This window comes from Amblyraja radiata, chromosome 4 (genome assembly GCF_010909765.2).
Source record: "Amblyraja radiata isolate CabotCenter1 chromosome 4, sAmbRad1.1.pri, whole genome shotgun sequence".
In the NCBI taxonomy this organism is placed as follows: Eukaryota; Metazoa; Chordata; class Chondrichthyes; order Rajiformes; family Rajidae; genus Amblyraja; species Amblyraja radiata.
In genome coordinates, this window is record NC_045959.1 from 25,868,948 (window position 1) to 25,881,993 (window position 13,046).

Consider the following 13,046-nt stretch of genomic DNA (forward strand, 5'->3'; position numbering starts at 1 on the left):
CCGAGTGAGGGAAGAGGTTGATAAGATTGAGGGAAGAGTTGGTTGGATGGGATGGGGGGATATGGGGTGGTTGGAAGTGATTGGGGAGGGTGAGGTGTTGGATGGCATCGGGGAAGTGGTAAGGTTGAGAGATCAGGGAAGAGGCAACATTGTGTGGAACCAGGAAGGGGAGACGTTGAGTGTGGTTGGGTCGGGGTAGTTTGGTGGCACCAGGGGAAGGGCTGAAGTAAGATGTTGGAGAAACTGGGTCTTTCCCTTGTAGGTGGGATGTGGATCTGCAGCAATAAAACTATGTTCACACTGAACTTGAAATGGTAATGATTTATGTTCAATAAAGTAAAAATAAATGCATTTCCTTGGTTAGTTTACTAAACTTCTAATAGTGTGTGATGGAAGCTCTTACCCTTGGACCTTGTTCTCCTCTCACACCTCTTTGGCCTCGTAAACCTGCGTTACCCTGTAGAACAGACATTAATGGAAGAGCTCTGTGTTAAATGTGAATCACATAGGGCAAGATCTAATCATTCAATCCAAATGTCAAATGGGGCCATTGTTCTCAGTTCCTGATGCAACTTCATGCACTTGATGGAGATGCTGCCTGACTATTTGGCTATTAGCATCCTCATTACTCTTAAAAACTCTTGTAAAGGCCCTGCTCCCAGGTGGGTATCAAGGCACACCCCATCAGTGCTGAGACACCCAGCAGCTGCAGCAACTGCTCCAAGGAAGCTATATCGGTGAGACCAAGCAGAGGCTGGGCGATCACCTCGCTGAACACCTCCGCTCGGTCCGCAATAACCAAGCTGACCTCCCGGTGGCTCAGCACTTCAACTCCCCCTCCCATTCCCCATCCGACCTCTCTGTTCAGGGTCTCCTCCATGGCCAGAGCGAGCAGCACCGGAAATTGGAGGAACAGCACCTCATATTCCGCTTGGGGAGTCTACATCCTGCGGGCATGAACATTTGAATTCTCCCAATTTTGTCAGCCCTTGCTGTCTCCTCCCGTCCCTCAGCCCTCGGGCTCCTCCTCCTCCTTTTTCCTTTCTTCTCCCCGCCACCCCCCATCAATCTGAAGAAAGGTTTCGGGCCGAAACGTTGCCTATTTCCTTCGCTCCACAGATGCTGCTGCACCCGCTGAGGTTCTCCAGCATTTTTGTGTACCACTGTAATTAAGTTTAGTCTAGAAATGCAGCATGGAAACAGACCCTTCAGCCCACTGAGTCCACGCTAGCCCTCGACATAGTTCTGTTATGCCACCTTCTCGTCCGCTCTCTACACACTGGGGGCAATTTACCAAGGCTATCTAGCCAACAACCATGCAAATTCCATATAAACAGCACCGGAGGTCAGGATCGAACCTGGGTCCCTCGTGCTGTGATGCAGCAGCTCTATTGGCTGCACCAGTGCGCCGACTTAAATGTTGGAACCGTCATGGCAGAAGCATGATCAGGAAATAGATATTTTTAAACAAAATTAACCATCTAGATACATGCTCCAATGAACTGCACCCACCTCTCTTCACCACTCCTATCTGAAGTCTGTCTTGAATTCCCCAATGGATATTGAGTAACCATTATGAATATTTGGGGCCCAATTCTGTCACTGATCCCAGGAGTTCACTGGAGTACCGGGAGGCCAATAGGAACATCTGTACAACTGGAACATTTGGAGGCTGCTTCCCTACTGAGGATCAGTGTTACAGCAAGCTCCCCACTCCCCATCACCAACCTGCCCAAACGTTTAATTGTTCCATGAGCCCCAATGCCTGACACTTTGTTTCAACCAGGTTACCGATTTTCTTTGTCCCTCTCAGCATTTCTGCAATATTCACCACAACTTTCAGGTTCTGACTGAGGAGAATGGAAACTCCAAGCACAGGGTTTCTTCGTTTGAATACCTGAATCATATCTTCCATTAACCTTCTCTGCTCTGAGGAGGGAACAACTCCAGCTTCACCCAGTCTCTCCACAGAACTGATCTAACCTAATTTCTCGAACTATTCTCCTGTGCACATCTTTCCCCTGGGGTGGGGCCCGTGAACAGGATACAACCCATTTATACAGGTTTAACATCCTTCTTTAGTAGAGTCCTCATATCAAACTCAAGAAACCCTGGTGCTGCAGTTGCAGAAACACAGAGGAGATGCTCCCTGTTTTAACAAGCAGAAGGTATCACCAGACTTCAGTGGTTTCTTCCAGTAATCCAGATTCAAACTAAACCCTCTTACCGGGGGTCCCAGGGGTCCAGGAGGTCCTTTGCTGTCTTGGGAACAAGTGCAGGCATGAGGAAGAGCTGGGCAATTGGCTTCATCTCTCTGAAAGGAATAACATCACATTTACTTTAGACTTTAGAGATACAGCACGGAAACGGGCCCTTTGGCCCACTGGGTCCGTGCTGAACATCGATCCCTGTACACTAGCACTACCCTACACACTGGAGACAATTTTCAACTTTACGGAAGCCAATTAACCCACAAAGTTTAACATCGTTGGAGAATGGGAGAAAACCGGTGCACCTGGAGGAAGCCCGCGCGTTCACAGGGAGAACGTACAAACTCCGTACAGACAGCACCGTGGTCAGGATTGAACGCAGGTCTCTGACACTGTTAGGCAGCAACTCGACTGCTGCACCAATGTGCCGCCCCCTAATCATACTAACAATGTCAAATAGTGCTCCATCCATGGGCCCCAGATAACTAATATCTCTTGTATCATTCCCCCACCCCAGCAGGAATTATGGGTAATCCTGTTGGAAATGAAAATCCAGATAAAATCCCTGGTCAACTTGGGCTCAACCCACTCTCATACAGTATGTGAGAGAATGGAGCGGCTGGGCTTGTATACTCTGGAATTTGGAAGGATGAGAGGGAATCATATTGAAACAAGATTATTAAGGGTTTGGACATGCTAGAGGTAGGAAACATGTTCCCAATGTTGGGGGGAGCCCAGAACCAGGGGCCACTGTTTAAGAATAAGGAGTACGCCATTTATAATGGAGATGAGGAAACACTTTTCACACAGAGAGTTGTGAGTCTGTGGAATTCTCTGCCTCAGAGGGCGGTGGAGGCCAGTTCTCTGGATACTTTCAAGAGAGAGCTTGCTAGGGTTCTTAAAGATAGCGAAGTCAGGGGATATGGGGAGAAGGCAGGAACGGGGTACTGATTGGGGATGATCAACCGTGATCACATTGAATGGCGGCACTGGTTCGAAGGGCCAAATGGCCTACTCCTGCACCTATTGTGTATTGTCCGTTGTCTAATAGCAAAGATATAGAATGGTTGCTTTCGCTTGTGGGATGTGGAAACCATTGTCGCCAACATTTCCCCAGAGAACAGATGGAATGTTTAAGTGAACTGCAAAGACAGAAACTCAGAAATATAAAGCAGAAGATGGCCGTTCAGCCCTTCAGACCTGCTCCATCATACAACACTATTACATCATCGACCCTGTTCCCACATCTCTTACTCCTTTTGGTATTAAGAAATATGTAAGTAAAACATTTTTTAAACTGTAGTTGCTTGAAATCTAAAATAAAAACAGGAAATGCTGGAAATACTCAGAAAGTCAGGCCTCAGCTGTGGGAAGAGAAAGAGGTGACTGCACAAATGCTGCCTGAACCATTTAGTGTTACGCGCATTTTTTTTTAGAAAAATATATATTCCTCCCTTTTTGAATCCATCCGGTCACATGGCCTCTGCTGCATTCTCTGGGAGAGAATTTCACAGGTTCACCCCCCTCTGATTAAAGAAATGTTTCCCAATCTCCATTTTAAATGACTCACCCCATATCATGAGGCCGTGATCATTGGTTCTGGATTGCCCAGTTATGGGCAACAGTCTCCTGTATCCAGTCTGTCTCGTCCTGTTAGGGTTTTACAGGCTTCTCTGAAATCCTCTCATCCTTCAACCCAGTGGATAGAGGCCTAACTGAGCCAATCTCTCCTCTCCTGCACTCCATCCATGGTAAGAACATCCTTTCTCAGACAAGGCCAACAAATCTGCCCACAAACCCCAGATGAGGCCTTACTGTGGGCTTGCACAGATGCACTGAGACTCCTTGCTCCTGACCTCAATTCCTACTGCACTGAAGACCAACACATCACCTGCCTTCATCACTACTTGCTCCATCTCAATACTGGGAAGGACAGCACAAGGACCAGCAGTTATTTTGCAACTTCCATTACATAATTTTACGGGAAATGGCAAGGTATGTACACAATAGTCCAGCCGTAGCCTATATTATATTTCATTAATGTTTTATACATCCTCATTTTTATAACTTGTGCCTAATGCCCGAGTTAAGGATTGGCATCTGGTGTGTTCTGCTACATTCAGGAGTTTCTGAACACACACTTCCTCAGTTCCTCTACATTTCACAATAAGCTTCAACTAACAATGAATTCCCATGCCTTGTTTGTCTTCCCCAGAATGCATTATCTGCCACATCTCCAAACCAACTTGACGTTTCAAGGTTTCAAGATCAGTTTATTGTCACATGTACCAATTACTGTATTTCCCGGCAAAGAAGACGCTATTTTTTTACCTAAAAATAAGGCACGAAAATGTACCTGCGTTTTGGAGGCCGAAGGTTAGGTTGTTAGCCAAGGAAGATAGACTTGGCTATCCCTCAGTACAGCAACATCAAGAAAGATGTTGCTGTACTGAGATAGCCAAGTCTATCCCTCATTGCTGGCAGCTGATGGGAAGCAGCTGTAAAGTGGAAAGCGGCTGTAAAAGAACAGCGCCGCTGGGGAGGGAGGTGGGGGGGGGGGGAGGGGGGTTGGGGGAATTCCTTTCACATTGTGTGGGGAGTCTGGCCTGGGTCAGCACGGCCTGGGCTGCACAAATTTGCTGGGCCGCCAGGGGTAAAGTTGCGGGGAGGGCAGGAGCATTGAGAAGGAGGAGGTCGGGGATCATGCCAGCAACTCACTCACTCACCGCTGCCGCAGTGCTCCGGGCGTGGAGCCACCGCATTGTGGCCGGGGAGGGAAGTAGCTCGGGTGGCTGCGAGCGGCCGCTGGGACCGGACAGCGGAACCGGCCGCCACCTCAGCGCCTTCTGCCGGCCCGCCCGCCAGCCAGCCATGGCACAACCGCAACCGGTGGAGGCGGTGGTTGGCGGGTAGCTACTAGGAGGAAGGCTGGCTGCTTTGTCCAAGCCTCTCTCTCTCGCTCTCTCTCTCTCTCTCTCTCTCTCTTAGTCCCGGGGCAGGCGACTTGGGAACTGCAGCTAGTCCTGTGGACGCGAGGGATCTGGGAACTGTAGTCAGTCCCGGGGCACACAGGCGATGTTGCCTATCCCTGGACTAACCCATACTCTTGATCCTGTCCCACCATCCTTTTCTCAAAATTTAGCAACATAAATTGGGGGTGTGCCTTCAACGCACGTGCGTCTTCATTGCCGGGAAATACTGTAAGATACAGTGAAATTCAGATTGCCATACAGCCATACCAATAAAGAGCAACAAAACGCCCAAATAAATGTTTAACATGAACATCCACCACAGCGGCTCCCCCATATTCCTCACTTCTTCCCTACTCTGCCCAGCTGACAGACGCATTTAAACATTTCTTGTAGATTCATAGTTAAACAGCAGGACAATAGGCCCTGCACCACAACTTCTCTATGCCAAACAAGATGCTTTCTTAACCTGGTCCCATTTGCCTGCATTTGGCCTACTTCCCTCAAAACCTTTCCTGTCCATGAACCTGCCAAAATATCTTTCAAACATTGTAATTGTACCTGCCTGTAACACCTCCTCTGGCAGCTTGCTCCACACAATCATTTTTTGTACTCTCTTGAAATCGATCACCTATGCTCCAGAAATTTCTCCCTAAACCTCTCCCCTTTACATTAGCTTTCAAACAAAATAGTTTCACAATGTCTCCTGCCCCCTATACAGGAACACAAAGTTCTATTAACATTCATTCTTGTGTGCATGTTGGAAACCATAACAGTATCGTGAACTCTTCCATTGCGTGAGGCTTTATGAATACATGGTGCTTTAATGAGCTGGGAATGTTGTTCCAATGCTGGTGGTCCTGCTGCATTCTGTAAGCTCATTGCCCAGAGCACGGGTCAACCTCAGACAGTGCTTGGGGAACGGGGGGTGGACAGAAGTTCACAGCTGCAGTCCACACACCTGCTGCGAGAGAGCCCTTGGAGGCTGCTTAGCTCCAGCACCATCCTCCCCCTTAATGAATGGAAATAGCATGCAAAACGCTATTGTAAACTGGCGAATAGAAGCCTTTACAATTCTAATACAAGCTTGACTTTTATATTGTTGATTTACAGCACCAAAGTCAAAAGGCAATTTACAGTAAGTTCACATAAAACACTGTTAAGATGTTCGGTATCGCTTGGGGACACTGGATGAAGGCTTTTAGGCGTGAGCAGGGTAGACCCAAATCTAGCAAAATGTCAACTTTGTTTCTCATTCCACAGATTCTGTCCAACCTGATAAATATTTCCACCATTTTCTGTGTTTTTCAAACCTGTCAACGCCTGGCCGTTATAGGAAAAATTGGCATATGTAAAAATCAGGTTTCATTAAGGCATGAAAATGACATTTGAACAACAGTACATGAAGCACTCAATTTCCAATCATTCCAGGGTTGCCAATAATGGAGCAGTAACTCAACATTCAACGTTAAAGATTTAGAACAAATAACAGGATCCCCTTGCAGAGAGATATGGAACTGGAACTGTAATCAGTTTAGCTGATGATACAGGAATGATTCAAATGTAGATTGTCTAGGCAGAAGTAGGATGCAGGACCAAGGTGTGTCTATGGAATTAGGACTATTTGCCTATGTAACTGTTAATTGGCAATGTGGGATTAGATGGGCTGAATGGCCCTTTCCCACACTGCAGGCAAGAATGCACTTTTCCCTCCAAAACTAAACTTCTACTCATGCAATGATTCTACTGAGGCAAATTGCCCCAAATTACCTCACGAGAGCCATGCCACAGAATGTGACACCAAGCTACCTCAGGAGCTACGAGTTAGATTACTGCAACTTTATCAAAGGTGCAGAAGCAGGCTTGCATCTCCAGAACAATCAATGAAGTGCTCTTAGGATAGAGCTACTGATCATAAGTAAATGCAAGGAGTCAAGACATTTACAGCAGGCTTCCCTAAACAAAGCCCAACGGCTGCAGCCAAATAATCTTTTCCTTAGAAGTGACATTAGTTTAGGTGATCATAATACCTGACAGGAGGAGAGAGAGAGGTCTGTAAGGTAAATCTGAGGGAGGACATTTCTAATCCTGACCGGGTCTGTGAAGACATGTCACCAATGGTGGAATTATAACATTTGGGAATGATACAAAAGCCAGACTTGGAGGAGCTCAGATATCTCAGAAGACAGGAAGGATTATGGACAGGTCTGGGAGAAATTACAGCTGGATGGGGAATTTGAAAGTAAGAATTAGAATTTGAATACAGGACAAGAATATTAGCTATCAACATATGAATCGCACAGACGGTACATGGAGAAATCTCTTCCTTTGCTCAGTACTTACCAGCGCAGGAAGTTCACAGCACTTGTCCCTGCTTGCATAGGACGTGGAACAGGAAATATCAAACCCTTGCAATTGGAACTGAAATGAAAATGAAATAATGAAAAGAAAATCCTAATGAAAAACCAAGCACAGTTCATGAGAATATACTACCCTCAGCAACTCTAACTTTCTAGCAATCCATTCTGCTCAATTGTAAAACATCTATTAGCCACATTTCAAACTGAGGGAGAATCTAACCATCTCTTTTTGCTCCCATCATTTAAATCCCACCTTCAACAACCTGGGTTCATTGTTAACCAGGAACTTATCCAGACCTACCAAATAAATACTGTGGCTACAATAGCAGGTCAGAGGTGGGTGTCTGTGGGAAGTGAATTACCTTCCACATAACATTCATATAAAAAAATGTTTTTTAATAGATTTGATAGTGGGGCCTCTGCCCACCCTCCCCCTTGCTCCCCGCCATTTTCTCCCCCTCAATCCCCCTGGTCCACTTCCTCTGCCTCTGCTTTGTCGGGCTTGACCATCAAGGCTGAGCAGGTGAGGAAGGTGTTGAGCAGACGCCGCCCAGGCAAAGTCACGGGTCCCGATGGTGTCAGCCCCAGGATACTCAAGGCAAGTGCCAGCCAGCTGTGTGGAGTACTCCAGCATATCTTCAACCTAAGCCTGAGCCTGGAGAGGGTTCCTGGGATGTGGAAGACAACCTGCCTGGTTGCTGTACCAAAGGGTACGCGCCCCAGCTCCTCCAATGACCACAGACCGGTGGTGCTGACTTCACACATCATGAAGTCCCGAGAGAGGCTGGTGCTCACTCACCTGCGACCCCTGGTTAAACCCTACCTGGACCCCCTGCAGTTCCCTTACCAAACAAAGATGGGGGTTGAGGACGCCATCATCCACCTGCTTCATCCTGCCTACGCTCACCTGTATAAGCTGGGAGGCTTTGTGAGAGTCATGTTTTTTGGACTTCTCCAGTGCTTTCAACACCATCCGGCCTGCACTGCTTGGGAGCAAACTGACGAAGATGTGGGTGGATGTTCCATTAGTGTCCTGGATCACCAACTACCTGACTGGACGACCACAGTATGTCAGGCTACAGAACTGTGTCTCGGACATGGTGGTGAGCAACAGTGGGGCCCCACAGGGGACGGTCCTCTCTCCCTTCCTGTTCACCATCTACACCTCGGACCAGATATAACTCCGTCTCCTGCCACCTGCAGACATTTTCAGATAACTCTACAATTGTGGGCTGCATCAGTGCGGGGAGGGAAGCTGAATACAGAGGTGTAGTCAATGACTTTGTTGAATGGCGTGGGCTGAATCACCTGCAGCTCAACACCGACAAGACTAAGGAGTTAATAGTGGACTTTAGGAGGAGAGGAGCACCCCTGACCTCATCAATGGTGTGGATGTGCAGTTTACCAGGAAGTACCTTGGAGTGTACCTGGACAGTAAACAGGACTGGTCCAGGAACGCTGAGGCCCTGTACAAGAAGGGACAGAACTGGATGTACTTTTTGAGAAGGCTCCACTCCTTCAACGTCTGCAGTAAGATGCTGCAGATGGTCTACCAATCGGTGGTAGCCAGTGCCATCTTGTTCGCTGCCGTGTGCTGGGGCAGCAGGGCGAAGGTCGCGGACACCAGTAGGATCAGGAATGCTGGCTCTGTTCTGGGGGCGGAGTTGGATTCATAGGGGGATGGTCAACCTGAGGAGTACATTCAGCAACAGACTGGTTCCACCAAGATGCAGTACAGAATGCCGCAGGAGATCCTTCTTCCCTGTGGCTATCAAACTCTGCAACTCCTTCCCCTTTGTCATGGGGTAGACTGAGACTGCTCCCCCCCCTCCCCAATCTTTGCACGTCCCATGTATTTTGTGTTTTTGTGTTTTTATGACTGTTGGCAGATCAATTTCCCTCCTGGGACAAATAAAGTTATATCATATTGTATCAAGAAGAATGCAGACCCAGTATCCTTGTGCGGCAGTGAATTCAATATTTCTTTCCAATTAGTGTGTGTACTTGGGTCCCTCCAAACACTGCCACAAGTAGCACAGTGAGTATAGGTGAGCACAGGGTCAGCGTAACGATGAATAAAATGCAGCACTTTCTACAAAGACACAACGTGTTTCATGGGCATCTATCAGTCACCACACCAAAGAAACTCCCAACAGTGGAGTTCAAAATAGACACAAAATGCTGGCGTATCTCAGCGGTCCAGACAGCATTTCTGGAGAAAAGGAATAGGTGATGTTTTTGGTCTGAAGAACGGTTCCGACCTGAATCGTCACCTATTCGTACAGTTTTGGTCTCCAAATCTGAGGAAGGACATTATTGCCCTAGAGGGAGTGCAGAGAAGGTTCACCAGACTGATTCCTGGGATGTCAGGACTGTCTTATGAAGAAAGATTGGATAGACTTGGTTTATACTCTCTAGAATTTAGGAGATTGAGAGGGGATCTTATAGAAACTTATAAAATTCTTAAGGGGTTGGACAGGCTAGATGCAGGAAGATTGCTCCCGATGTTGGGGAAGTCCAGGACAAGGGGTCACAGCTTAAGGATAAGGGGGAAATCCTTTAAAACCGAGATGAGAAGAACTTTTTTCACCCAGAGAGTGGTGAATCTCTGGAACTCTCTGCCACAGAGGGTAGTCGAGGCCAGTTCATTGGCTATATTTAAGAGGGAGTTAGATGTGGCCCTTGTGGCTAAGGGGATCAGAAGGTATGGAGAGAAGGCAGGTACGGGCTACTGAGTTGGATGATCAGCCATGATCATATTGAATGGCGGTGCAGGCTCGAAGGGCCGAATGGCCTACTCCTGCACCTAATTTCTATGTTTCTATGTTTCTATTCCTTTTCTCCAGAGATGCTGCCTGGCCCGCAGAGTTACTCCAGTACTTTGTGTCTATCTTCAGTCTGAATCAGCGTCTGCAGTTCCTTCCTATACAGTGGAATTTAAAACTCTCTTCTTGCAAGTTATCTGTGTGAATAGTTAAATGAAGATGGAATGGTAACCAAGAAATAATGTAAAGTATTCAAATATATTATTATAGGATTGTAAAGTGCATTACAAACAGTGAAATACTTTTGAAAGCTAATTACCATTATATTGAAGTAAACCTTGCACATGCAATAATGGGATTAATGATCAGATTATCTACTATAGGCACAAAATGCTGGAGTAACTCAGCGGGCAAAGGCAGCATCTGTCTGTCTGGCTATCTGTCAGCATAAGATGTTGCCTGTCCCGCTGAGTTACTCCTGCCTTTTGTGTCTATCTTCAGTGTAAACTAGCATCTGCAGTTCCTTCCTACACAGATAATCGACTATGTTGGTTAAGGAGTAAACTGTGGTCACCTGAAGAACATTCACCTAAGAAAACAGTCAGTCATTTTTTTAATATCCCTTGAACATTCACGTCCTCAATAATACAACACTCTGTTAGTAGAATGTGACCTTCACAGCCAAGAATGCTGCTCCATGAGCTGAGGCTCTCAGTTTACAATGTATATGATTAGTGGACAGGCCAAAATTAACTGGAATGGAATAGATGGTTAGAGATGGTGTTATAATTATAAAGAACTGTTAAAGACTCAGAGATCAGGCACAGGGGAATCATGACTTATTTATTGGTCTAGAGTACATTCCAATAAAATACAGAACCATCTCGTCTGTATTGGAAAAAAGGCATATGTGAATAAATCTAATTCAAATACTCTGAACATTGAACTATATGCAAACCTTAGTCACTGAGAACCTACAGCTAAACTACAGTTTGATGCTTACAAATGTTAGCTTGTTTTTAGATATTAGCAAATGCCTAGAAATCAGCACTGGATAAAATCCTTTCCATACCTGTAGTGTGTGGATATAGAACTACATGCATCAGAAAAATAGACAATGTACTCCTAGACAATAAACAAACTAGCCTGTCTGCCAATTACATCACTATTCAATGTCCCTCAGATTGCAACACCATTCGTGCCTCATCGGTGATGTCACGCATGCCTCACCCAGTGACATCACCATTTTCAACTCACGCAATGACATCATTAGTCTTGCTTAGCTGAATGATGTCAATGGTCACGACTCACATGATGACATCACTAGTCAGGGCTTGCCCAGTGATGCAGCTTCCCACATGCACCAACCGATGATGTCATTGCCCATGCGCCATCCATTTCCTCCCATCACGGTATGAATTGGAGTTCAAACTTGCAGTTTACGACTTTGTTAGAACTAGGCATTTCTTGCTTTTTAGTGGCTGCTCAGGTGACCTGTATTGGCCAGTCTCACTACAGACTGCAGGCTGCTCTGAAGCAGTTCCTCCACCATTTACTGTTGGGTTAATCATACACTGGATGTCCCAGTAGCAAAAGCACCAGCAGCTCTCATTAAGCAGATTTTACTGACCCGATTTCAGTGCTGTTTATTGGGTAGAGTGTGTTCTATCACTACTTAGATCTGTGACCTGCTTCAACCTCAAATATAACCTCTGTGTTTTGCTTCTGGAGGCCAGCCATAAAGACTTCAGTTACCTCGTTTCAGATTTATTCCTTATCTCTCTATTTGTTTAACCACTGCATTGGGAAGGTACCCAAACCCCACAGTCATGTCAGACTATGTCAGGGTAACCTACTATTCCACTTTAATGCCAAAATAAGGGGAATGCAACAAACCCTAGGTCCCTGCCTGTTCTCTCAGGTCAGTGTGAATGACCCTAGACACTATACTAAAAAGCAGGGGAGTTCCCCAACATTAATCCCTCAAATAATATCACAAAAAATAAATATATGGTCACCAGCAATCTGGATGTTTGTGTTAAATTGTTATAATGTGTTGTGTGTTCTTTCTCATTGTACCGCTGCTGACAAATTCATTTCACTTGCACTTTATGTGCAATGTGACGAATAGAACCGTATTGTATTGTATTGTATTGTATTGCATTGTATTGTATTGTACAACAATGCAATATTTCATTGGTTATAAAGTGCTTTAGCTACAGAAATAAAAACCTTTTTCCTTCTTTGCTCACGGCACTTCTTGTAAAAGCATTAAGGGACAAAAGCAGCATTCAGCTCTGTAACAAATATTAAGCTCAAACCTTGAAGTTCGTGTGATGAATTGAAACACTCAAGTACTGGATAGTTAGAACATGTTTAAATGTATTTCACCAAGAGACACTCCACCACATCACCGCACCCACCTACATTCTCCCAATCCCACGTCACAGCCTCTCCCCAGGCTGATGATAATGTGGCCCCATGGTTTGCAGCTGCCAGTGATGAACTGATTCACTTACCGATGCCGAGCTGTCCCTCGGGCTCCGGGAGTGCACCATCCGGCCCAGTACCTCCAACCCAGTGGTGCTGATGTTTCCTGCCGCATTGATCGACTTCTCCCCCACTTGCTTGCAGTCCACCACCAGCCTTGCGTGGGTTTTGGTTATTACCACGTGCATCTATTGGCAATGAATACGGAGCAATATTACAGAGACTTGCAGGCCATTCGGTCCCGCTGTTGCA

General features: G+C 46.2%; 1 protein-coding gene across 1 annotated transcript in view; it reads right to left on the reverse strand.

Moving 5' to 3' along the window:
• The window catches only part of col14a1 (collagen type XIV alpha 1 chain), a 215,404-nt gene that overhangs the window by 26,561 nt on the left and 175,797 nt on the right, over window positions 1–13,046 (reverse strand). The window contains 4 exon segments of the mRNA XM_033019102.1: window positions 404–457; window positions 2,228–2,314; window positions 7,523–7,600; window positions 12,824–12,982. Coding sequence (XP_032874993.1) covers window positions 404–457; window positions 2,228–2,314; window positions 7,523–7,600; window positions 12,824–12,982 — 378 coding nt within the window.